The sequence below is a fragment of the Moschus berezovskii genome, chromosome 17 (assembly GCF_049115385.1).
Source record: "Moschus berezovskii isolate FMDL1 chromosome 17, NW_MosBer_1.0, whole genome shotgun sequence".
NCBI lineage: Eukaryota > Metazoa > Chordata > Mammalia > Artiodactyla > Moschidae > Moschus > Moschus berezovskii.
Genome location: NC_142476.1, coordinates 62,996,954 through 63,020,524, shown reverse-complemented (window position 1 = coordinate 63,020,524; position 23,571 = coordinate 62,996,954). Strand labels below are relative to the sequence as shown.

The 23,571-nt window shown below is 49.0% G+C and overlaps 1 protein-coding gene across 1 annotated transcript in view; it reads right to left on the bottom strand.

The window, feature by feature from the left end:
- PARP1 (poly(ADP-ribose) polymerase 1) overlaps positions 1-23,359 on the bottom strand; it is a 41,904-nt gene extending 18,545 nt beyond the window's left edge. Inside the window, exons 1-8 of the mRNA XM_055419782.2 lie at positions 23,050-23,359; positions 17,306-17,471; positions 10,457-10,581; positions 8,668-8,882; positions 7,101-7,200; positions 5,154-5,270; positions 4,380-4,556; positions 1,734-1,878 (exon numbers count right to left, since the gene is read on the bottom strand). Of these exons, the coding sequence (XP_055275757.1) occupies positions 1,734-1,878; positions 4,380-4,556; positions 5,154-5,270; positions 7,101-7,200; positions 8,668-8,882; positions 10,457-10,581; positions 17,306-17,471; positions 23,050-23,169 (1,165 nt within the window). The 5' untranslated portion in view covers positions 23,170-23,359. The remainder of the gene's footprint in view (positions 1-1,733; positions 1,879-4,379; positions 4,557-5,153; positions 5,271-7,100; positions 7,201-8,667; positions 8,883-10,456; positions 10,582-17,305; positions 17,472-23,049) is intronic.
- Positions 23,360-23,571: the final 212 nt, after the last annotated feature.

Sequence of the window (23,571 nt, the reverse complement as noted above, 5' to 3'; positions counted from 1 at the left end):
GCTACCTGTGGTACAGGAGAGGAGAAAACTAGGCAGTAGCTCCCAGGGAAAAGTCAGACAGGCTGCAAGGCCCCTGAACGGCCTCAGCGCCTTCTCTGATCAGGGAGAAACGGGTCTCCTTAGGGAAAAGGCCACGTAAACAGCAATGAGCTAGAGTAACAGGAAAGCAGAGGACAGGACAGCAAACCGCACCCAGTTCTCAGCACAGAAGGGGCCAGATGGGGATGAGCCACACACTGACACCGTTCTACAATGAGGCCGTGAGCAGGGATGTCTGGGGGGCGTCTGGGTCTGCACCACAGACAAGGAAGGACCAGGGGTCTGGGCAGTGGTGGGCAGCCAACTCGCAATTCCTTCTGTTATTTTTTACCCCCATTCCAAACAAACTACAATCCTCACAGGATACTTATTAATCAACCCCATTTAAAAAATCAGTCTTGTCCACCACTAGAAGCTCTGGTCAGCAGGACCACACTGAGTTGAGATGGATTCAGGCACCAAGAACCCTGGCATTTCAGGTGTTCAGCACTAACCCCAGGCCAAGGAAGACCTGGATTAGGACTGTGCCATCTATTTATTGCAAATGGAGATGTACAGAGCTAGTGACACATTTCCACAAGTGATGCTGTGCAATCCTTTAAGCCATCCCTGTGACAGTCCCTTGGATCGCAAGATCAATCCTAAAGGAAATCAGTCCCGAATATTCATTGGAAGCTGAAGCTCTAAACCTCTGGCCACCGGATGTGAAGAACTGACTCACTGCAAAATACCCTGATGCTGAGAAAGATTGAAGGCAGGAAGAGAAGGGGACAACAGAGGATGAGATGGTTGGATGGCATCAACGACTTGATGCACATGAGTTTAAGCAAGCTCTGGCAGCTGATGAAGGACAGGGAAACCTGGTGTGCTGCAGTCCATGGGGTCGCAAAGAGTCGGACACGAATGAGCAACTAAACTGAACTGTGAGGGGGGAACAACCAGGGACACCCACAGGGTTTAACTGAAAGCTGGCCGAGGTCTCCACAGCGAGCAGAACCACTGAGCTGTGAACTGCAAGTGAGGGGAATGCAGAGGGGACCCTCAGCGCAGGGCCCGGGTGCTGACCCCACCCAGCCCACCACATATGCTCCTGAACCCAGCTGCAAACGGCAGGGTGACTTGGGATGACCACACGACCTCTCCCCAGGGGATGAAGGGAGGGCACTGGTGGGCTGACATTCACAGATGAATCCTCACCCTCCACCTGCCACACGGTGGCCACAACAACTAAGCCACATATCTCTGAGTAAACAAAGACAACAGCTCCTTTCTGCCAGGAAAACACAGACTGATCTCACTGTCTTTGCTGGTGTGGAATACCTCTCATGTTGATCACAGTACGTACAGCGGGTCTCTGAGTGAACAGAGTCCCAGTGTCACATTAGGCTCGGGATGAATGGTGGGGGTGGAGTAGGGGGTGCTGCCCAGAGGCGGAAAGGTGAGACCTGGACTGACTCTGCTCAGCAGTGCAGATTTAGGCAGGCAGGACGATGTCCCCACAGGTCGTCTCCCTGATCCTTCTTAGAAGCCCCTCCCCAGCCTTCCTCCTCCTGCTGGGGGTGGGGTGGGGAGAACAAGGGCAGAGTTTCCCCATGGGATCAGCCAACAGGAGAAGGAGAACCCAGCTGGATCCCCTCTCCCCGCTAAGCTCAGGGCTCCAGCCCTCCCCACCCAGGCTGGGCCTGGAGCTGTACCTGGAGGGCCGGAGTGCACAGAGGCAGGCGCTGAAGCTGCAGAGGGTGGAGGTGCTGCCCCTACTGGGGCGCTGCTCTCTGGGGGGAATATACGGTCCTGCTTTTTGATCTTCAGTTTCTTGAAGTAAGAGATTTCTCGGAATTCCTAAAGAACGTAAGTTATAGTTAAGAAACCAGTTCTCCCACGAAATAACCAACTGACAGAGCAAAGAATTTCAGAATCTTTTTCTTCTTACAATAAAGAATAACACAATAGGAAGACTGGAGGCTTTTGGTATGAAATACAATTGATATAGTATTTCAACAACAGTTGAAATACTGTTGATAAAGTACTTATTATTAGTGCTTCTACATTTATAATAGAGCTGGTACTGTGACGCGTTAAGAGGAAAAAACAACAACAACAACAACAAAACAAAACACCCGTTGACTATCTGGTCAGGGGACCCCTGCTGGAACCAGATTACAACCCATGGGCCTCACTCTCGAGCTGCAATCCTAAGGATCAAGAGGCATCTTCCTGGGGTCATGTGTCCTTTCCATGACCAAAAGCCCCCCAGACTCTCCACATCCTGGGAGAGAGGTTATTCCCTGGAAGGAAATGAAGGCACTTCTCTTCCCTTCCTAGAAGCGACCGTGGATGCAGGCAGCCCAACAACAGTCAGTGTCCAGCACAGTCCACCTGCACCCCAGGTGACTCCCCGTGGGCTCTGGTCTAAGTGGTCACGCAATAAACATCACGTGCACGAGGCTCAGGGGTACCAGGTCCCTACTCTCCTAAGTCTTCATCCCACCAACAAACGGTCCTTCTGCTCAATGTTATGTGGCAGCCAGGATGGGAGGGGGGTTTGGGGGAGAATGATATGTACAAATGTATGGCTGAGTCCCTTCACTGTTTGTCAACACTGTTATCCAGCTATACTCCAAAACAAAATAAAAAGTTGAAACAGTCCTTCCCTACTAGATCCATGGTCAATGACCATCCAGTGGATAAAACATATGCTGGGCATTTAACATGTGCCACACGTCACAGTGCGTTTAAAAGAGTTTTGGCCTTTGAGAAACAAACACAGCCTTGACTGAGAGTCAGATTAAGAAGGCAACTTCCATATAGGAGCTGGCCTCTAAATCAGAGGCGTGCTAAAGTGATGCAACGCGGGCAATGTTGGGAGGGCTCCTCAGAGGCAGTGACCTGCTCAGCTGGCTGGAAGCTGAAGAGCAGGCAGTTAAGTATGTGCATCCAACGGGTATTGTGATGTACTGGGAACACGCAACTACAGTTGGTTCCCCACTGTCAATTTTGTGTATGAAAGAGATACAGATGAGGATGGACTGGGGAAGGGGAGAGACGGAGACACAGAGGACGCATGTGATGAGCAGTGAGAGCAGCATGAGAAGCGGGTAAGAGAGCCAAGAGGGGCTGCAGAAGGCAGCTGGAGTCAGGCCGTGGAGGCCTTTGGAAAAGGGGGTTCACGCCAAGGAGACGCCTGTGATTCTGTGATCCAAGCCCCTGGTGGCACCACAGTCCCTACACAGGGCCTGTAAGTCCGTGACTTCGCCTGGGCAGCAAGACCTGTTGACCTGACGAAATGTCTTGCATATCCAGGTCTCCTTTTATAATAACCCTTAGAAATCTACACATAGATGCAGCACAACTCACAGATCAACACAAAATAGTTCATGTAACAATCTTATTTTTTCCCCAACCTAAGATACTGAAAGGGATACAAATACTACAAATGGGCTCGTAACATTGACATTCTCAGAAGAACTGGGAAAATATTTCTGGAAGAAATGGGGAATCACTGTGAGGTTTTAAGGGTGGGGCAGCGACAGTCAGATTTGTTTCAGAGCAGCTGCACAGGAAATATTCAGTAATTACGGTAGGGGACAGAGAAGGCAGGAAAAGAATGAGTGCAAAAGGGGAAAACGTGGGACAGCGGCGTTCAGCCCCGACGCAGATGACAGTTACATACACTGCTGCTCCAAAATGCTCCACCCCCAGAAGACACAGGTAGTGAGGGAAACTGACAGACCCCAACCCCAAAGCCCAGTGAGCGGCAGGGCCACGACTGTCCCAGGTGGTGCTGGGTCCTTCCAGCAGCCAGCCCCCTGACACTGCTGGCTCCCCAGCAGCACGGCTCCTAACAAGGTGCCTCAACTCAGGCTTCTGGCATTCTGAGAACTCAGCAGAGAGGTGACAGGGGACACGTGAACCCTGGGTCCTACTCCTCCTCCAGCACCTAGGCAAGGAAATGTCCTTGAGAAGTACCCTTCTGTCATAAAGGTAGGAATCGCCACTGGTTCACCACTGTGTCTCTTGTGCCTAGAACAGTGCCTGGCAGAGGGTAGACACTTGAGAAACAGAAATTAAAAATGACTCACAGTCTTCACGTTTTATAGCAGCTGGACTCCAGCTGTGCTCCAGCTGGAAGTGCACTGGTTCTCCATCTGTGTAGTTTGCAAATGTACAGAACCAGTGACATAATTTCATATTCTGATTATGAGGAAGGCCCCAATGTAAAGCGGTCTGAGACACTCTACTCTGCAGTCATAGTGGCCTTGAATGTGGACAAGCATGGAAGGTGGGACCAGGTTTTTCTGTAAACAGATCCCAGGATTGCTCCTACCTCCCACCTCACTTACCTTTGGGGTCACCCACTCCTTCCGGTTGGGTGTCTGTGTCTTGACCATACACTTGGTCCAGGCGGTCACGTCCCCGGTACAGTAATAGGCGTCGCCCTTGAAGACCAGCTGGCCTGAGCATTCCTCGCAGGGAAGGAGCGCGCCGAACACCATACCATCGGCCACTCGGTCCAAGATCTGAAGCCAGTGAAGAAACACGTCAGGGAGGAAAGGTGGAGGGCCGTGAGAGGACATTTGCCAATGTGTGATGAAGAATCTGCACAGACTTCACTTGCTAAAAAAGGGAGTGCCCTGAGGCTCCCTAACATTCCCCAGGGGAGGCAGATCATGGTTGGAGCTTGGATCTTATGTCCACCCGTGAAGTGTTCCTGCAGCTACCCCATTCCCTCGGTGACTCAGAAATAGAGGGAGCGCCCAGAGCATCCACTGCTTCTGACTGCACTGGAGTGACGGCAGGGCCTGCTGGGGAAACAGCCCTCGGGGCCCCTGGGGAGTCCAGAAGGAAGGCAGCAGAGAGAGCTTCTCGGGCCCAAGTGTGTGGCATGAACACGCGAGGCAGACGTGCAGCCCATCTCAGTGCGTGAGCGCCTGCCCTTCCTGCCCCCGCAAATGGCGACCTCGATGGCGATGACCATGCAACACGACTGTGGAATGTCACTCCCAATTAATACCGGCAGGTGTTCAACCGAAGGGCCTCCCACACTCCACCGGGACAGTCACCGCACACGGCCTGGCCGCCTGGCCCGCGGCTCTCGTAACACAAGGGCAGCTCACCGCCGACTCCCCGGAGGGCACTTGCTGCTTGTTGAAGATGAGCAACTCTTTCAGGTCGTTCGTTGAGCACGCTTTCTTTAGCTCGTCCTTGATGTTCCAGATCAGGTCGTTCTGGGCCTGTGTGCGACAGCCAGCAGCTGAGAGATCTGCTCTTTTCAGAAAAGAGGTGGCCAACCAGAGGGTCCACCCTGGCCCTGCTTTGGCTCCCACCATAGTCCTGCTTCACAGCCCTGCACTGAGCGGAGCGGCCGCATCCCCAGGGCTCTGCTCCCAGCACGGGGTGCCGTGTCTGAGTCGGACTACGGTGTGGGCACTCGGGCACTGGAGTCCCTGGAACCAGCCCCTCAGAGACAAATCTCGGGAAACGCATGCAGGAAGGCACCGGGTTTATCTGTCCAGCACCGCAGGGAGGAGGGGCGGCTCCCCAACTACCTGCGAGTGGGGACAAGCCCCAAACACCCCGACCGCCTTGATCGTGCATTACGCTCACTGTTGTGAACAGACTTCAGGTCTTCGGAAATCACAACTGTAAATCTCTGTGGTAATTTTTATGCAGTGCTTACTCTTCGTGGGCACTTCTCCCGTCACTGCACTTAATTCTCCCATCTGCTTTGCTTTGGAATGCAGTGGCCTCCCCACGGCACAGCTAGGGCAGGGGAGCGCTTCCTCCCGCTTTAGGGGACTGGGCAAGTCATGCCCAGTTAGGCCTGAGACCCTCCCTCTGCAAGACAGACGAAAATGCCAGCCCTCTCAGCACCAGGTGAGGACTTTAACGTGACAGAGCTGCATCCCACACACAGGTCGGGCTGGTTGCCCTGCCCCACCTCCGTAAGGGCCTCTCAGTAATACTGACCCCTGGGACTTCCCTGGTGGTACAGTGGCTAAGAATCCGCGCCTCCACTGCAAGGGGCACAGGTTCAATGCCTGGTTGGGGAGCTAAGATCCCACATGCTGCACGGTGTGGCACCCCCCAAAAAAGTAAAAATATAAGTATGCATCATTTTTTGAAAGTAAAATATACAATTAAAAGAATCCACGCCTGCAGGACCACGCGGCGTGCCTTGGAACGACAGAGTGTAAGGAACGAGGGAGGATGAGGAAGAAGTCTGAGGGCGCCAGGTGAGATGATGTCACCTCCATGACCAAGGATGGGAAGCCAGCACAGACGACGTGCTGGGCTGGGGAGCGTGTGGAGCAAGGAAGAAGAGCACCAAACCCGCCGCAGCGGCCCTGCAGCCATGGCTGGCGCAAAACAGACACGCTTTAAACTGAAGGACAACTCACACCAAATCTGTGATTTGTATTAGGCATGGGAACCACATACCCAAGAAGAGACTGACTGCCCCCCTCCTACTTTCCCAAACACTTGACATCTTCTGGTTGATATGCTTACTTTGCTTTGACCCATGTTTACCAACATGGTGATGAATGTCTCCGGTCAATGACCACTGATCTAATGGGCAGTTTTCTCCTTTTACTATATGCCTTCTATTTTCTTCCCCCGCCGCCAAGAAATTTTCATTAAAAAAAAAAAAAAATTTGAATTTTTTCTCTTTCAGCCATTCTCTGTGCCAAGAATGTTCAGCATCCTTGAATTCAATACCTAGTTTCCAACGTGCTTTAGGTCCGGGATGCAGTGATGCACTGTGTGGCTAAAGCATGACAAGCCTATCCCAGCACGAAGCTGAGTGGGAAGTGACAACTCGGCTCCCACCAGCCTGGCCACTGGTCTGACGCTGAGAGCCCATTATGGATGCTTTCACGTTGCTTTGCGAGGAGGGAAGAAAGCCTGGGGGGAAAACCAGGCTACTGAACAACAGCTATCGATCTGGGAATTTTAAAATCTCTTATAAAGCAGGACACTCACACCTCCTTTAACTTTCTCCCCAGAATGAGGAAGAGAATTAGACTGAATGGTAAGAGGAGATAATGCAGCTCGGGACTCACCTTGAGGGCCTTTTCAAGTTTAATCTCCTTGTCTTTTTCTTTTTTAGATTTCTTCTTGGCCACTTCATCTATTCCATCCACCTCATCGCCTTTTCTCTTTCTAAAACAGACAAAGGATGTGAGAGAAAGAACCAGAACCACTGAAACCCTGAAAGCCAATACCTCGGTGACATAGCATCCTCATGCCACTCTTAACACGGCTCGGCCAGGTGCTGCCCACTCAGGAGCTCGCCGTCTGCTCAGGTCTGCAGCTGCCACTTCATGACATACTCTGCTGCAAGGACGGGCCAGCGGTCACTCCAGGGCTTAGGCCTCATCTGACCCAGGGCTTAGGCCTCATCTGACATCAAAATGCCACCCATCTCCTGGTATAGACAAGATGGCCTGGAAGGTTCTGGCAGGGACTATGCTAGAAGTTAAGGCCACGGGTGAGGGCAGGGACTGCAGAAGACAAAGCACCAGTGTCAGGCACTGAGTCTTTCAAGCAAAGACACGGGGCTGCTCCTGAAGCCAAGAGGCTGTTCTCAGACGCAGGAGGCTGAGCTAACATTTCAAGCCCAACAAGAAGCAGTAGTCTACGCACTGCCAGCTGGTCTGCTTCAGCCAGGTCAGCAAACAATGCTGACCAAGTCCAGGAGCATCACCCCTGACTTGAGAGAGGGCACTGAGGGTCATCAGTAGCCCCTAGAAACAGGGCAGGTCAGCCATGGTGGTTAATGCTTTCAGCTGTCACACTGGTCTGAGATCGAACCCCTGTATTTTCCCTCATTCATTAAAGTGGGGAAAAGAATACCCTCTACCTTGTAGGATCATGGTGATAGTGAAATGAACTATCCTGTAAAAGGCTTAGCATAGTGCCCAGCACACCAGAAGTACTCAGCCAATTCTGGTGGTTACGGCATAAATGGAAGCTTATACATTCTTCTTATACCTATACCAAGTGTCAAAGCGCCCTGAGGACTTTAAAATTCATGCCTCTGACTTTCTAGTTTTCTTTAACATTCCAGAGCCACATGTGCTGTACAATAAACTTGTGCACTTATTTCATTTTTAAAATTTACTATTTGCTTATGGCTGCTCTGAGCCTTTGTTGCCGCGTGCAGGCGGTGAGCAGGGGCTATTCCCTAGATGAGGTGTGAGGACTTCTTTATTGTGGTGGATTCTCTTGTTGCAGAGCATGGGCTCTAGGGCACATGGGCTTCAGTAGTCACGGCACACAGGCTGAGCTGCCCCGCGGCGTGTCGAATCTTCCCAGACCAGGGGTTGAACCCGTGTCCCCAGCATTGCAAGGCAGACTCTCAACCACTGGACCACCAGGAAAGTCCTAAATGCGTGCATTTAGAACTGAGACAGTGCTTGAAGGCTGTGCCTCTACACTTGGGGTTGCCACGGCGACGTGAGAGTGGGTCATGGAGCAGTGAGAGGAAAGGCGGTGGTGGACTCCAGTCAGGGGAACACTCAGACGGGGCAGTCAAGAGGGTGCAGCAGTCTGACACAGACGCTGGGCCTGCGTGCAGCCCGTCCCTGAAGCCCCACGGACACCCCCCACCCCTAGCCCTCTACCCACCGTTCACCCTTGATGCCCGGGAGCTGCTTCTTGAGGGCTTCTTGGTCCTCTGCAGTGAGGCAGCTGAAGCCCATGAGCTGGCTTGCGCTGAACTCAGGACGGAAGCCCAGCTCCTCTCGCTTTTGAACAAAACACTTTGGGTGGTACCAGCAGTCAACCATGCCCAGCTGGGGCTTATCGGGGAATACCACCTTCTTGGACAGGCGCACCTGGCCCTGTAGGAGAATCCACACGTGTTACCAAAGAGAGACAAGGAAGGGTGGTCAAACATCGGGGCAGCCCAGGGGCGACCAGGTCCACACTGAAGGTGATGGGAGGGCTGCTGGAAGGTTTTGGTTCTTTTAGGCCATTAAGGATTGTGTTACCCGGAAGCCTCTGCTCCCCATTTTTAAATAAGGTGCCTGGCGTGCTGTGATTCATGGGCTTGCAAAGAGTCGGTCACGACTGAGCGACTGAACTGAACTGAAAGTCCAACTAGCTACCTACCCACCCAGCTGCCTGGGCAAGTGATAAAGTGGTAACATCACCCTGAGGACACTCTGTAGAACCTAGTGCAGAGGTAAGAACAATGCCTGGGATGCTATACTGCAGGCTCAAGGGAGCCAGAAGTGGAAGTGTTTAGTTGCTCAGTCGTGTTTGACTCTGCAATCCTATTGACTGTAGCCCATTAGGATCCCCTGTCCAAGGAATTCTCCAGGCAAGAATACTGGAGCGGGTTGTCTGTTTCCTCCTCCAGGGGATCTTCCCGAACCAGGGACTGAACCTGGGTCTCCTGTATTTCAGGCAGATTCTTTATCATCTGAGCCACCAAGGAAGCCAAGGGACACAGAGCAGGCCTCAGTCCTAGCAGGGATCTTTTGCAATCTCCTACCCAGCCTCCTCAGTCTCCTTATGCAGATGAAGGTTCCCTAAAATGCGGTAGCAAACCTGTAAGCTAGCATCCAGTCCTGCCATCCTGCCCAGGTCTGACATCCCTAGTGAGTTTCAGGCCCGTGAGCCCCAGATGGGGAAACCTGGACCAAGTGGCACTGACACAACTCCACCTCAGGCCTGGCCACACTCCGTGACACACGGCCTTGGGCGCTCCCTTTGAAACTTTCAACTTTTGCCTCAAATTCTTATGGTAAAAGTCAGCTGGAGAAGATCTAGCAATTTCACGTTTTTCCTTTCTGAACACTCACTGACTTGCCTCAATTTCCGGTACAACACTGAGGAGGTGGAAACTTCTCATCAGTGCCTTGATTTAATCAACCAGAATGTTTGCCTAAGACAAGAGGATCTCTGGTAACAAGGCTAAAGAGCACGGGCCAACCCCCTGATCTGTGTCTGAGCTACTCAGACAGCCGTCACTCTGCCCAACCAGCTGTCATTCTACAGGGGTGACAGCTGGAAAGGAAGGAGGGTGGACGAAGTTCCTGACTAAGTGGAAGAAAGCCTGGCTGCTGACACTAGGGAACAAACACACTCCTTAAACTGAGTCTACCATAAAACACAACCAACAGCTTCCTGAAGCCCTTTGGGGGTCCAGAAGAGGCCCACTGTGTATGTGTTTTCCAAACTCTCCCAGGTTTCCTAAGAGCAGGTTCAGTGACACACACAAGGACGGCATTGTGAATAATCAGGGCTAGATCTGCCCACAAGAAAAGTCACCGTTATCTCCTGTCTCTACCAAGACGATTCACTTTATTTTTACCCAGCACCTAAAGCCCTATTTTTTCTTTTGAGATATCCAATGACATCCGATGCAAGAAATCCAGAAAGTCAGACAGACCAAGGCTGAGGCTCTCACCTTTTCGATCTTCTCCATGCAGCTCTTGCACGTGCTTCTGTTGGACTTGGCGTACCCTGCCCCAAAGTCAATCAGTGTCTTCTCTGTCTTGCTGCCAACACCATCTTGGCCTTTGCCTGAAACATCTAACACAGCCACGCTCATTTCAACAACCTCAGTGTAGTTCCAAAGAGCCCTGTCCTCCTCTGCCTCTTGGGATTCCTCTACCAGGACACCTTCTGCTTTGGGCAACCAGTTGGTCCATCTCACCTACGTTTGTTTCTAACTACTGTGGTTGGTTGACAGTTTCTTCTCTGGCAATAAAATTAAAAATTTTCTCAGGCTCCTGGAAACAGCACAATGTTAGCTGGTGGTGGTCTTACCACTCCCACTCCCGGCGTCTGCTCTGCAGCCCCCCTCCTCACTTTGGAAAGAACTTAGTAAGTGCTTACTATGACATATGATATTAGATCAACAGGAGAATGAACAAACTCAAATATAGTCAAAAGACTACTCTTTAGTAATTAAAAAAGAACTGATGACACATAAGGCAACCTGGATGAGTCTCACAGACATGCTGAGCAAAAGCAGCTTACAAGAGAAAAAGACACTATTCCTTTTTCTCTGAAATGTTAAATCACACAAAATTAATCCGAAGGGACAGAAACCAGAAGAGTGGTTACCTTGCTGAGAGGAAGGATGACTCGGAAAGGACGTAAGCGACCTTTCTGGGGGCTACTTATTGATGGACGAATGTCAGATGTGTGCATGCACTTGTCAAAATTCACTGAACTGTACATGTAAAGTCTGTGCATATAACTGTATTATTCTAAAAATTCTGGATGAAAAATTTCAAAATACCAGAAACAGGTACTGTGAGAAAACAGATATTACAACAAGAACACTGACTCAAAGATGAAGCTCCATTATGATGAAACACGTGTCCAGCAAAATGAAAAGTAATGAAAGTACTTAGGGATGGTGTGGAAGTGGAGAAATGAGTACATTACACATTGCTGGTACAGGTAGAACTGATACAATCTTTCTGAAAGGCAGGTTGGCACACACACCTTGAAACAGTTCATCTCTTTCAGCAGTATTTCCTTCTCTTAAAGAAATAACTGGACAGATGCCCAGGATATATGAGAAATGTGTGACAGTTCTGTTTGCTAAATGGTTTACAGCCTAGTTTCAAAAGCTGAAGAGTCTGGACTTGAATCTCACCTCGGGCATTCACCACCATGCTAACCTTGGGCCACTCAACTAACCTCCAGGTGTCTCAACTCAACTGGAAAAACTGATCAAGCAATGCGGCAAGGATTCAATCAAATTACTATAATATATGCCAAATACTTGAATGATGCACAAAATTTAGCAAGATCTGAATAAACGAATACAATGTTATCTTAAACAATAATGATGGAAATCTGTAACTTTTAACGTGAGAAGAGTAAATATTAAAACTGTAAAATGCAATGTGTAGACCACAGGGAAATACAAATCAAGATTATGAGATATCACTTCAAAACATTATGAAGGATATTTTAAAAAATCCTGAAAAACCAAAAAATCCAGAAAACAAAAGTGTTAATAAGGATGTGGAGAAAATCAGAAACCCGTGTATTTTTGGCGGGGATGTGTAATCCCACAGCTGCCGTGGCAAACAGTACTGCAGTTTACACAAAAAACTGAACGTATTGATATGATAATTCCACTCATAACTCCACTTATGAGTATATACACAAGAGAACAGAAAACAGGGTCTGGATCAGATAAATGCATACCAATATTCACCAATTACCAAAAGGTAGAAACAACCCAAATGTCCACCAATGAATGAACCGATAAATGAAATGTGGAATAGCCATATCACAGAATCTTTATCTGGCCTTTAAAAGGAAGGAAATTCTGACAGACGTCACTTGAATGAACCCTGAAGACATCACGCAGAGTAAAATAAGTCAGACACAGATGGACAAATACAGTATAGGCCAAACACAAAAGGATAAATACTGTGTGATTGATTCCACTTGTATGAGGTACTCAGAAGTAATCAAACTCAGAGACAGAAATAGCGGTTGTCAGAGAGTAGGGGGAGGAGAAAAGAGGAGTTAATGTTTAATGGGTATGAAGTAATAGTTTAGGAAGATGAAAAAGTTTTGAAGAAGGATGATGGTGATGGCTGCATAGCAGTGTGAAGGCACTTAACACCACTGAAATGTACACTTAAAGTGGTAAGCACTGTGTTATGTGTATTTTATCACAAAGAAAAGGTGATGGAACATTAAAAAAAAAAAAGTATTATACTCAAGGTAGAATCCTTTTTCTGCAGGAGTAAAAACACAAACACACAAGCATCAATATCTGAATAGAAAAACATTTTCTAATAAGACACCCTGCAATATTAATGATAGTTCTTTCTGAATTACAGGATCTGGGACAATTTAAAACTTCTTGTTCTCAACAACAGCCTGGAGTCACAATCATAGGTTAAACTGGGTCAGTTCACAGGAAGGCAGAGAAATGAGAATACAGTCTCGGGAGATCGCCTTCAAAGGATGATTAAAAAAAAAAAAAATCAACCATTTAAAATTTAAAGGCGTCTCAGCAAGTTAAGTTTGTGGATACTGACCAACTGACCACCGCTTATATGGAGAGGCAGGAGACCCAGAATTGCCAACACAATATTGAAGAAACAAAGTCAGGGAACTGACACTGCCTGACAAGACTCACTATAAAGCTATATAAACAAATCAGTGTGATATTGGTGAAATTGATAAATAAGCCACAACACAGTCCAGAAGTATACCCACACAGATACAGTCACTTGATGTTTGATAAAGGAGCAAAAGTCAACACAGTGGAGAACAGACAGCTTTTTCAACAAGTGGTACTGGGACAACAGGACATACATGTGCAAAAAAATTTAATCTAGACAGATCACACCTGTCGCAAATATTAACTCAAAACGGATCACAGACTTAAATGTATTGATTAAACAAAACTATAAAACTTCTAGAAAATAATATGGGAGAAAATCTAGATGACCTTGGGTATGGTGCTAAGTTTCTTCGGTCGTGGCTGACTCTGTGTGACCTTATGGACTGCCAGAAGCCTGGCAGACTCCTCTGTCCATGGGATTCTCCAGGCAAGAATACTGCAGTGGGTTGCCATTCCTCCTCCAGGGGATCTTCCCAATCCAGGGATTGAACCTGGGTTTCTCAAGTCTCTTGCACTGGAATCTCAACCACTGTACTGCCAGGGAAGCCCCTGGTGATAACATTTTAGACAGTACTAGACCCAATACATAAAAGAAATCATTGATAAGCTAGACTTTATTAGAAACAAAAATGTCTACTCTGTGAAAGATAGCACCAAGAGAGTAAAAAATATAAGCCACAGACTGAGAGAAAACACTTGCAAGAAACATATCTGAGAAAAGACTGTTGTCCAAACTACACGATGAACTCAATAAAATGAAGTGAAAAGATGCTCAAAATCCTATGGCACTTCTTGTTATTCAGTCTCCAAGTTGTTTCTGATTCTCTGTGACTCCATGGGCTGCAGCATGCCAGGCCTCCCTGTCCCTCACCATCTCCTGGAGTTTTCCCAAGTTCATGTCCATTGAATCAGTGATGCCATCCAACTGTCTTATCTGCTATTGCCCTCTTCTCCTGCAACCTTCAATTCTTCCCAGCATCAGGGATTTTCCCAACGAGTCAACTCTTTGCATCAGGTAGCGAAAGTACTAGAGCTTCAGCTTCAGCATCAGTCCTTCCAATGAGTATTCAGGGTTGATTTCCTTTAGGACTGAATGGTTTGCTCTTCCTGTTGTCCAAGGGACTCTCAACAGTAATCTCCAGCACCAACTTGAAAGCATCAATTCTCGGCACTCAGCTTTCTTTATGGCCCAACTCACATCCATACATGGCTACCATAAAAGACCACAGCCTTGACTATACAAACTTTTGTTGGCAAAGTGATGTCTTTGCTTTTTAATACACTGTCTAGGTTTGCTGTAACTTTCCTGTCTTCAAGAAGCAACTGTTTTCTAATTTCATGGCTGCAGTCACCATCCACGGTGATTCTGGAGCCCAAGAAGAGGAAATCTGTCACTGCTTTCACCTTGTCCCCTTCTATTTGCCATGAAGTGCTGGGACCGGATGCCATGATCTTAGTTTTTGAATGTTGAGTTTTAAGCCAGCTTGTTCACTCTCCTCTTTCACCCTCAAAGGCTGAGTTTCTTTTTGCTTTCTGCCATTAAAGTGGTATCATTTACATATCTGAGGTTGTAATCTCCGGGCAATCTTGATTCCAGCTTACAACTCATCCACTCTGGCATTTTGCATGCTGTGCTCTGGATATAAGTTAAACAAACAGGGTAACAATAACCAGCCTTTCTCAATTTTGCACCAGCCTTTCTCAATTTTGAACCAGTCAGTTGTTCCATATAAGGTTCTAACTGTTGCTTCCTGACTTGCATAGAAGTTTCTCAGGAGACAGGTAAGATGGTTTGGTATTCCCATCTCTTTAAGAGTTTTCCACAGTTATGAACCACAAAGTCAGTGGCTTTAGCATAGTCAGTGAAACAGAGGCAGATGTTTTTCTGAAATTCCCCCGCTTTCTCTATGATTCATGAGTGTTGGCATTTTAATCTCTGGTTCCTCTGCCTTTTCTAAACCCAACTTGAACATCTGGAAGTTCTCAGTTCACGTACTGTGGAAGGTTGAAGGATTTTGAGCATAACCTTACTAGCACGGGAGATACGTGCAACTGTCTGGTAGCTTCAACATTCTTTAGTACTGCCCTTCTTGGGAATTGGGGTGAAGACTGGTCAGTCCTGCAGTCACTGTTGGGTTTTCCAAATTTGCTGACATATTGGGTACAGCACTTTAATAGCATCATCTTGTAGGATTTTAAATAGCTCTGCTGGAATTCTATCACCTCCACTAGCTTTACTGGCAGCAGTGCTTCTTAAGGCCCACTTGACTTTACACTCCAGAATGTCTGGCTCTGGGTGAGTGACCACACCACTGTGGTTATCCAGGTCATTAAGATCTTTTTTGTACAGTTCTTCTGTGTATTCTTGCCATCTCTTCTTGATCTCTTGTGCTTCTATTAGGTCCTAACGTTTCTGTCCATTATTGTGCCCATCTTTGAATGAAATGTTCCACTGATATTTCCAATTTTCTTGAGGAGCTCTCTAGTCTTTCCCCTTCTGTTTTCTTCTATTTCTTTGCATTGCTCACTGAAGAAGGCCTTTTTATCTCTCCCTGCTATTCTCCTGAACTCTGCACTCAGTTGGTTACACCTTTCCCCTTCCCCCTTGCTTTTTGCTTCTCTTCCTGCCTCAGCTATTTGTAAAGACTCCTCAAACAACCACTGTGCCTTCTTGCATTTCTTTTTCTTTGGGATGGTTTTGTTCACTGCCTCCTGTACAATATTACAAACCTCTGTCCACAGATCTTCAGGCACTCTGTAGATCTAATCCCTTGAATCTATTTATCACTTTCACTATATAATCATAGAGGATCTGATTTATATTGCAATGGACTGGCCTAGTGGTTTTTCTCCCTTTCTTTAATTTAAGCATGAATTTTGCTGTAAGGAGCTGATGATCTGAGCCACAATCAGCTCCAGGTCTCGTTTTTGCTGACGCAGACAGCTTCTTCATCTTTGGCCACAAAAATGTAATCGATCTGAGTTCAATGTTGATCATTTGGTGTTATCCATGCGTAAAGTGTCTCTTAAGTTGTTGAAAAAGAGTGTCTGCTATGACCAGTGCATTCTCTTAGCAGAATTGTGTTAGCTCTGCCCATGTGGTACTAGGGAATTGCAAATTAAAACAAGATACCACTACAAACCTATTAGTTTGCCAAAATCCAAAACACTGGTAACAAACATTGGTAAAGACATGGAGTAATAGGAACTCTGGTTCATTACTGGTAGGAATGTAACGGTCTGGCCACTTTGGAAAATAGCTTGCTGTCTAAAGATACTCTTACCATACAATCCAGCAACTGTGTGCCTTGGTATTTAGTATTTATCCAAGCGACTATAAAACTTATGTCCACACAAAACCCTGCATGGGGACATTTTATTCATAACTGCTAGAACGGGAAGCACCTGAGGTCAGTAGGTGAATGGATAAACTGTGGTACTTCCAGAGAGTGGAATATTTAGTGCCCCAAAGAAATGTTACCAACCTGTGACAAGATACGCAGGAATCTTCAATGTGTATTACTCAGTGAGATAAACCAATTTGAAAAGGTTACATACTGTGTAATTCTAACAATACAATATTCTAGAGAAGATGAAACTATGGAGATAGGAAAAACATCAGTGGTTGCCGGGGGCTGGGAGACGGAGGGAGGATCAGGTAGAATGCAGAGGAATTTTACAGAGCAATGGAAATACTCTGAATGACATTATAGTGATGGATATATGTCATTATACATTTACCCAAACCCTTACAGGAAAGATGCACACCACCACGACTGATGGCTAATACAAACTCTGGACTTTGGGTGAACCGATGTGTCAACGTAGCTGCAGCTGCTAGGGGAAGCTAATGGTGGAAGAGGTCATATCTCTGTGGAAACTCTGCACTTTCCATACTGTTTGCTTAATTGTGCTGTGAACCTGAAACTACTCTAACAGAGGGTCTAGTAAGATAACCACCACAGCAAATTTAAAGGCATCTAGAAGTAACATAGCCCGCACCCAACAGAACAACTCTGGGTCACTGAGATGCCGCTGGAGTAACAGGAGAGTGAGCTGAAGGACCTACTCTTTGCTCTCACAGAACGGTCCCTACCCAGGAAGCTCCAGGGTTGGGGCAACCCCCACGCCTCCCCGCTGCACACACACCTGTCGCGCCTCCAGTCTCGGCCATCTGCTTGATCTTCTGCTGATCATCCCAGCGGAGCTCGGAGAAGCCCTCCACCTCGACATCAGGGTGCCAGACGGAGTAGCCAACCTTCCAGAAGCAGGAGAGGTGGTGCCAGTGCGGGATTTTCCCATCGAACATGGGCGACTAGAAGGGCGGAATCAGAGGTGGAAAAAGAGCCGTGAGCCTCAGGCGCAGTCCTCAGCACCAGACATCCCCAACCCCCTTGCTTATGTGTCAACAGAGGCCGGCACCCACCCGTCAGCTGAGGAAGCTGCTTTGCCTGCCCTGGGGACAGGCACCAGGACATCCGTGGGGCTGACCAGCACATCAGCTTAGAGTTCAGCCCTGAGAGCGGTTACCAAACTTGCCACTACGTTTCAGTCGCAAACTCAGCTCAGAGCTAGGTGAGGGCGCAGAAGATGCCAGTCCTGCTTTCCGGGGCCCTCCCAAGTGGAAGAGGCCCCACCACCGCCAGGGTCCGCATGGCCCCCAGGGCTCTGTGCACTTAGGACAATGGGGAATGAGGCCCCGATGAGCGCCGGGCTGAGCAGATGCGTCAGGAAAGTGTCCTGCTGGCAGGAGCCATGCAGATGTGCACAGAATGAAGGCCTTTGATGAGGGAGACTGAAAGGGACCGGCAGGGGGGGCGCCCCACCCCCAGGAGCCGGAGGGACCCTGCTGCCCACCACCCACCATGGGACACCCCACAGCTGTCTCCGAGGAACCAGCACCCTCATTTCACAGTCTCACGGGGGTGCGGTCAGACAGGCAACAGGTGATTCAGCCCCGGTTCTTTCCACTACGCTGCTCTATGTCGCTCGGCAGGAAGAGGTACTTAAAAATACACAAACGGTTCTTCTGACTGAAGGCCCCAAACATCTGCTTTGATAGGACATAACTCTAAATGTCAAGCAGATGGCATAAAACAGCATTAAAAATAAACACCAAGCTGACTGTTTAGGATGGAGTCATGCGGACACGGAAAGTGCTCAGGAAAAGCAGGGACAAGCTCTCCCAACTGGCCCTCTCCTACTAGGTGAGCAGCCTCTCTCTGGGCTTTATAGACAGCATTGAATAAAATAGAGGGTTAACGGCTGGGGCACAAGGACTCAGGGTCACGCAGCTTGGGTTTACAGCAGCAATGGCTGTCCCCTGGGCTCCCCAGATCTAACTAGAGACAACAGCACTTCCTCAGGTCCCGTGACAGATGCCCCTTCCCATATCTCCCCAGAGTTAAGATCCATTTGGCTTATTATTTGATCAAGGTCTGTGTCCTGCATCGGGTCAGGAGCTGCCCAGAGAGGCGCCATGCAATGCCTGTTTTGCCAGCACAGTCATGGCAGGCACTCAGAACATTGTGGGGTGCCCCAGGTCTGGAGGAAAGAGGAAGAAAGGAAGGATGGAGGAACTCCTGCTGTGGGAAAGATGCTCCCTTCAAGACAGTCCTCCCCATCCACAACCAGTCAACAAACGGCATTTCAGAGAACACTCATGTCCTGGCTCTCAAACGTTCACCAAGGCAGCCAACATATCCTTAAGCGCTGGACGTCTTGTTACAGCATCTGCAGTGGCCTTGACCTGGTTCTGCCTGCCCTGGAACCCCTCTTTAAGACTCCTCTAAGTGCAGAGGGGGGCCCCTGACGCATGGCTCTGTCCATCCCCCCTCACTGGAACCTATGGCCACAATTTCTTCCTGGCTCTCTGAGGCCCCCACACTTGCTCCTTTAACTTTGTCCTGAGTGCTGTGTCCCCAAGCACCGGCACGGTGCCAAACATGAAAAGCCTCTACCAGGGTATACTCATGGCACAGACTCCGGGACTGTTGAGGCCGATGGTCTCCCTCCAGAGGAAAGGATGCTCGATCAACGCAAAGCTTTATACTTAAGAACTCAGGACTGAGAGTGAGATGGCAGGAAAGTAACCAGACCAAGATCACAAGCCTACTGCCTCACCAGGCAGCTGCCCGACTCCAGGAAGGAGCAGAATCCTTGGCTGTAGACTCAGCAAACATGAGTGCCCACCATGCACCAGGGTCCTTGCCCAGCCACTCTCAGGCTATAAAAAAGAGGCCACACCAGGGCCAGCCTACCCCAGAGAGCCCTGGTGGCTCAGAGGTTAAAGCGTCTGCCTCCAATGCGGGAGACCCGGGTTTGATCCCTGGGTCAGGAAGATCCCCTGGAGAAGGAAACGGTAACCCACTCCAGTATTCTTGCCTGGAGAATCCCATGGACGGAGAAGCCTGGTAGGCTACAGTCCACGGGGTCGCAGAGTCGGACACGACTGAGCAACGGAACCCCAGAGAGCACAGAACTGTTACCAGGAAGAAAGTCACCAGGGTGTTTCCTGCAGGCCCTCCCGAGAACACCAAGGTCCGGTTCATTCCCCTCCAGGCTGCCCCAGGGCCTGCCGGCTAAAGTATCAGGTGTTTGATACTGGAGAACAATCCTCCCACACAAATGCAAAAGAAGGTATTTAAATCCAAAGGGAGAGGGGAAGAAAGGCTTCTTTTTTTCTGGCCTTCACCAGCTCAGCCTACAGGACCTAAAAAATATGTGTTAAAACTCCACCCTCAAGTACCATTAGAGAAAAATCACACTTAATTTTAATAACAAAAATTTCCTTCACTATCAAGTAAGCAGGAGAGCCCAGAATGTTAGACTTTATTTAGTTTAGGACGTGATTACTCAGTGGAACTGCCTGGACTAGAGCTAACCAGCCTCTTTACTCCTCACCCAGGTCCCAATAGAACAGGGTCCTCTCTAACTGTCCAGTGAAGCCTATGGATGTCCCTTTCTCAGACTAACATTTTAAAATGCACAATAAAATACATAAGTTCACAAAGGAAACCAATGGTATTAAAATAATTTATTAAAACATTAAAAAAGTTTACTGGGATACAGCAATCTACAAGTCTCTCAATCCGACTCTCTGTGACCACATGGACTACAGCACGCCAGGCTTCCCTGTCCTTCACCACAAAGTTTAAGGCATTAAATAACAAGATCCAGCACCCGCTTTAATAACTACTATAATCTTATTGCTAACAACTACTGTAATCTTGTTGCCATGTTATGCCATGCTTAGTCACTCAGTCATGTCTGACTCTTTGTGACCCGACAGACTGTAGGCTGCCAGGCTCCTCTGTCCATGAGGATTCTCCAGGCAAGAATACTGGAATGGGTTGCCATGCCCTCCTCCAGGGGATTGTCCCAACCCACGGATGGAACCCAGGTTTCCTGCACCGCAGGTGGATTATTTACCATCTGAGCCACCAGGGAAGCCCATAATCTTGTTGAGATGAGTATAAATGGTTATTTTAAAAAATCCCCAACAACCGTAAACAATATGAAAATAACTACTACTGATGACAAAAACTGCAGTTACTGTTAACGTGCCTTTGCTTTGGGGCTTACATTCATAACTGTATGAAGTAATGAATTGTAACCGAAGTCCAGGGAAGACAGGAATCTTTTCTCATTGAAACTCATGGACCTCTTGAGTTCTATGTGCCATCCCACAGACTCCAGGTTAAGAGCCCCTGCATTAATGGGGACTTCACGAGATCAGCCAGCCACCCAAACGTTAGGATGAAATGAAAAGACGCTCTGGGGGAGACAAGGCTCCTCAAATAGTAGGCCTCGTCTACTCCTCCATCCTCAACTTTCTGCCACTTCTGTGGTGAGCTCCAATTTGGCACCCACCATGCCAACGGCACAGCTCTATCAGGTGGCACCCACCCCAGCACAGCCATGTTTACCAGTCACCACCCCTTTAACCAAATTGTGACCTCCCAGAAATGGAGTCTGTCCTTGTGCCCCTGGTACTTAACACCATGCCTGGAACCTAACTGGTGCTCAGTGAGTGTTTACTAAGAGATAAGTGTTGGGTAGTGAGCTAGTGGCCCTGAGAATGATACTAAGATGACAATGCCAACCCCTGTCATATTGTTGGAGCCCGTCAGGCTCCTCTGTCCATGTAATTTCCCAGGCAAGAATACTGGAGAGGGTTGCCATTTCCTCCTCCAGGGGATCTTCCCAACCCAGGGATCAAATCTGCATGTCTCTGGTCTCCTGCATTGGCAGACAGGTTCTTTACCACTAGTGCCACCTGAGAAGTGACATACTGTTGCTAATTCTAACTCCCAGATGGATCACGCACGATCTGTTTATTGGACTTTAACCTTTTTCATTGCTCTTGTTATTATAATCATATATATTAACCTGCCTCTGGGAACCGTGCCCCTCTCCCTAAAGAGATTAACACACACATCCCCTAAGGGCTTCCCTGGTGGCTCAGATGGTTAAGAATCTGCCTGCAGTGCCGGGGTCCTGGGTTCAATCCCTGGGTCAGGAAGATCACCTGGAGATGGAAATGGCAACCCACTCCAGTATTCTTGCCTGGACAATCCCATGGACGGAGAAGCCTGGCAGGCTACAGTCCATGGGGTTGCAGAGTTGGACACGACTAAGCAACTTCAGTTTCTTTCTTTCCCCTCCCTAAGGTTGGCCATTTCAGGAGAGATTTGCAAGAAAATGATCTTTACTTTCTCAACTCCTTCCCCTCTGTGTCCTATAAAAGAAGCTGGCATCCAGACCCCAACAAGACAGCTGATTTTAAGACAACAGTCTGCCATTTTCTCGGTCAGTTGGCTTTCCAAATGAAGTTAGTATTCCGTGCTTCCATTAGCCTGTCGGGCAGTAAGCAGATTGAGCTGGGACTCGGTAACAATATTATGAAATGAGATAGCCTAAGTACACTGGTACCCATTCCCCTGCACCACCTAACTACTGCAAAGGCAGCAATACCACCTAGTCATTCCTAAAATACCTACCGCCTCACCGGTGGAGGGAAAATCAAGCTATCTTGACCATGAGCACTAAGCTTGGACAAAAGCTTTACCTTGGGGTGGGGAGGACAGGGCAGGTGGGAACTAGAATTACACAGACAGACGGGAGCTTTTGGAAGCTGAAAGAGGCAGGAATCTCTCTGCCCTGGGAGGGGTCTCCAGACACACCACCTCACTCCGACACCCCTCTGGCCTGCCCTGAAGCCGCAGGGACCACCGGAGGGAATCTTGACAATATTAACAAGTCCAGATGAGAATCACCAGGAACCACTCTTACTCAAACAAGATAGCTACAAAGACGACGTTTTGTGAACTTGGAAAGTTTGGGGGAAAATGTTAAACCATAACGTAAGCCAAAAGTGAACGCACTGTACTGAAATGACATCGACTTGCATAGTTTTGCATAATTAACTAAAAAAATGAGAGTGAGCGGGTGTTGAAATGATAGCCAAAAATAGATTACAAAAAAAAATCCAAATCGTCATTTGCCAGTCGCCACCGTCAATGTAGGACAAATATCTTCCAAAACAAGAGAGGTCAAAACTAGCTTCAAAAAAACACGAGTCACTTTCCTTCCCGAAGCGAATGGCAATAAAATAAACCCAGAACTAAGGATAGAAGCGGCTCCCTATTTTCACAAAGTAAAAGGCCCCACCGGCTCCAGACCGTATTTCCCGGGCTTTTCCTGCAAGATCAGCAAAACACGACGGAAGAAGGGTCCCCCCGGCGGGCTCGTCCCGCGATAGCAGCTGTGCCCGCAGGCCCCGCGCTGGCTGGGAGCGGTCGGCCAGGCCCTCGGCTCCGGGCCGGCCCTCCCCGCCCCCTCCCCGGACGCGCGGAGGCCCGGCCGCGCACAAAGCGCCCCTCCGCCCGCACCTGCACCATGAAGGCCATCCGGATCGAGTCCTTGGGGATGCTCTCTTTGCATTTCTTGCAAGACGCGCGCCCGCTCTTGGCGTACTCGACCCGGTAGAGCTTGTCTGAAGACTCCGCCATCCTCCTCCTGCCGCTTACAGCTCCGGGAGCCCGACGCCGCGACCTGGAGACCCACTGCTGCTACCGCCGCCTCACCCACCGAGCCGCTACCCGCAGGCGGCCAAGCGCTTAGAACCGCCGCCGCAGCCGCCCCCTCCGAACACGCCGCGCAGGCCACCCGCCGCTACCGATAGACTGCTGATGCCTGGCGGCGGGCACGCCCCGGCGCCCGTGCGCAGGGGCGGGGCCGCCGGCGCGCGCGCGCCCCCTGCCGGGCGGGGGTGGGGGCGGCAGTTCCCCGGCGCCTGCGGCTGCGCGACCTCCCTCCCGGATGCTGGAGGCCGAGGCCCGGCAGACACCTCGCCTGCAGCTCTGGGAAGGACTGGGTTCCAGTCCTTTCCCCATTTAACTGTCGCCAGGAAG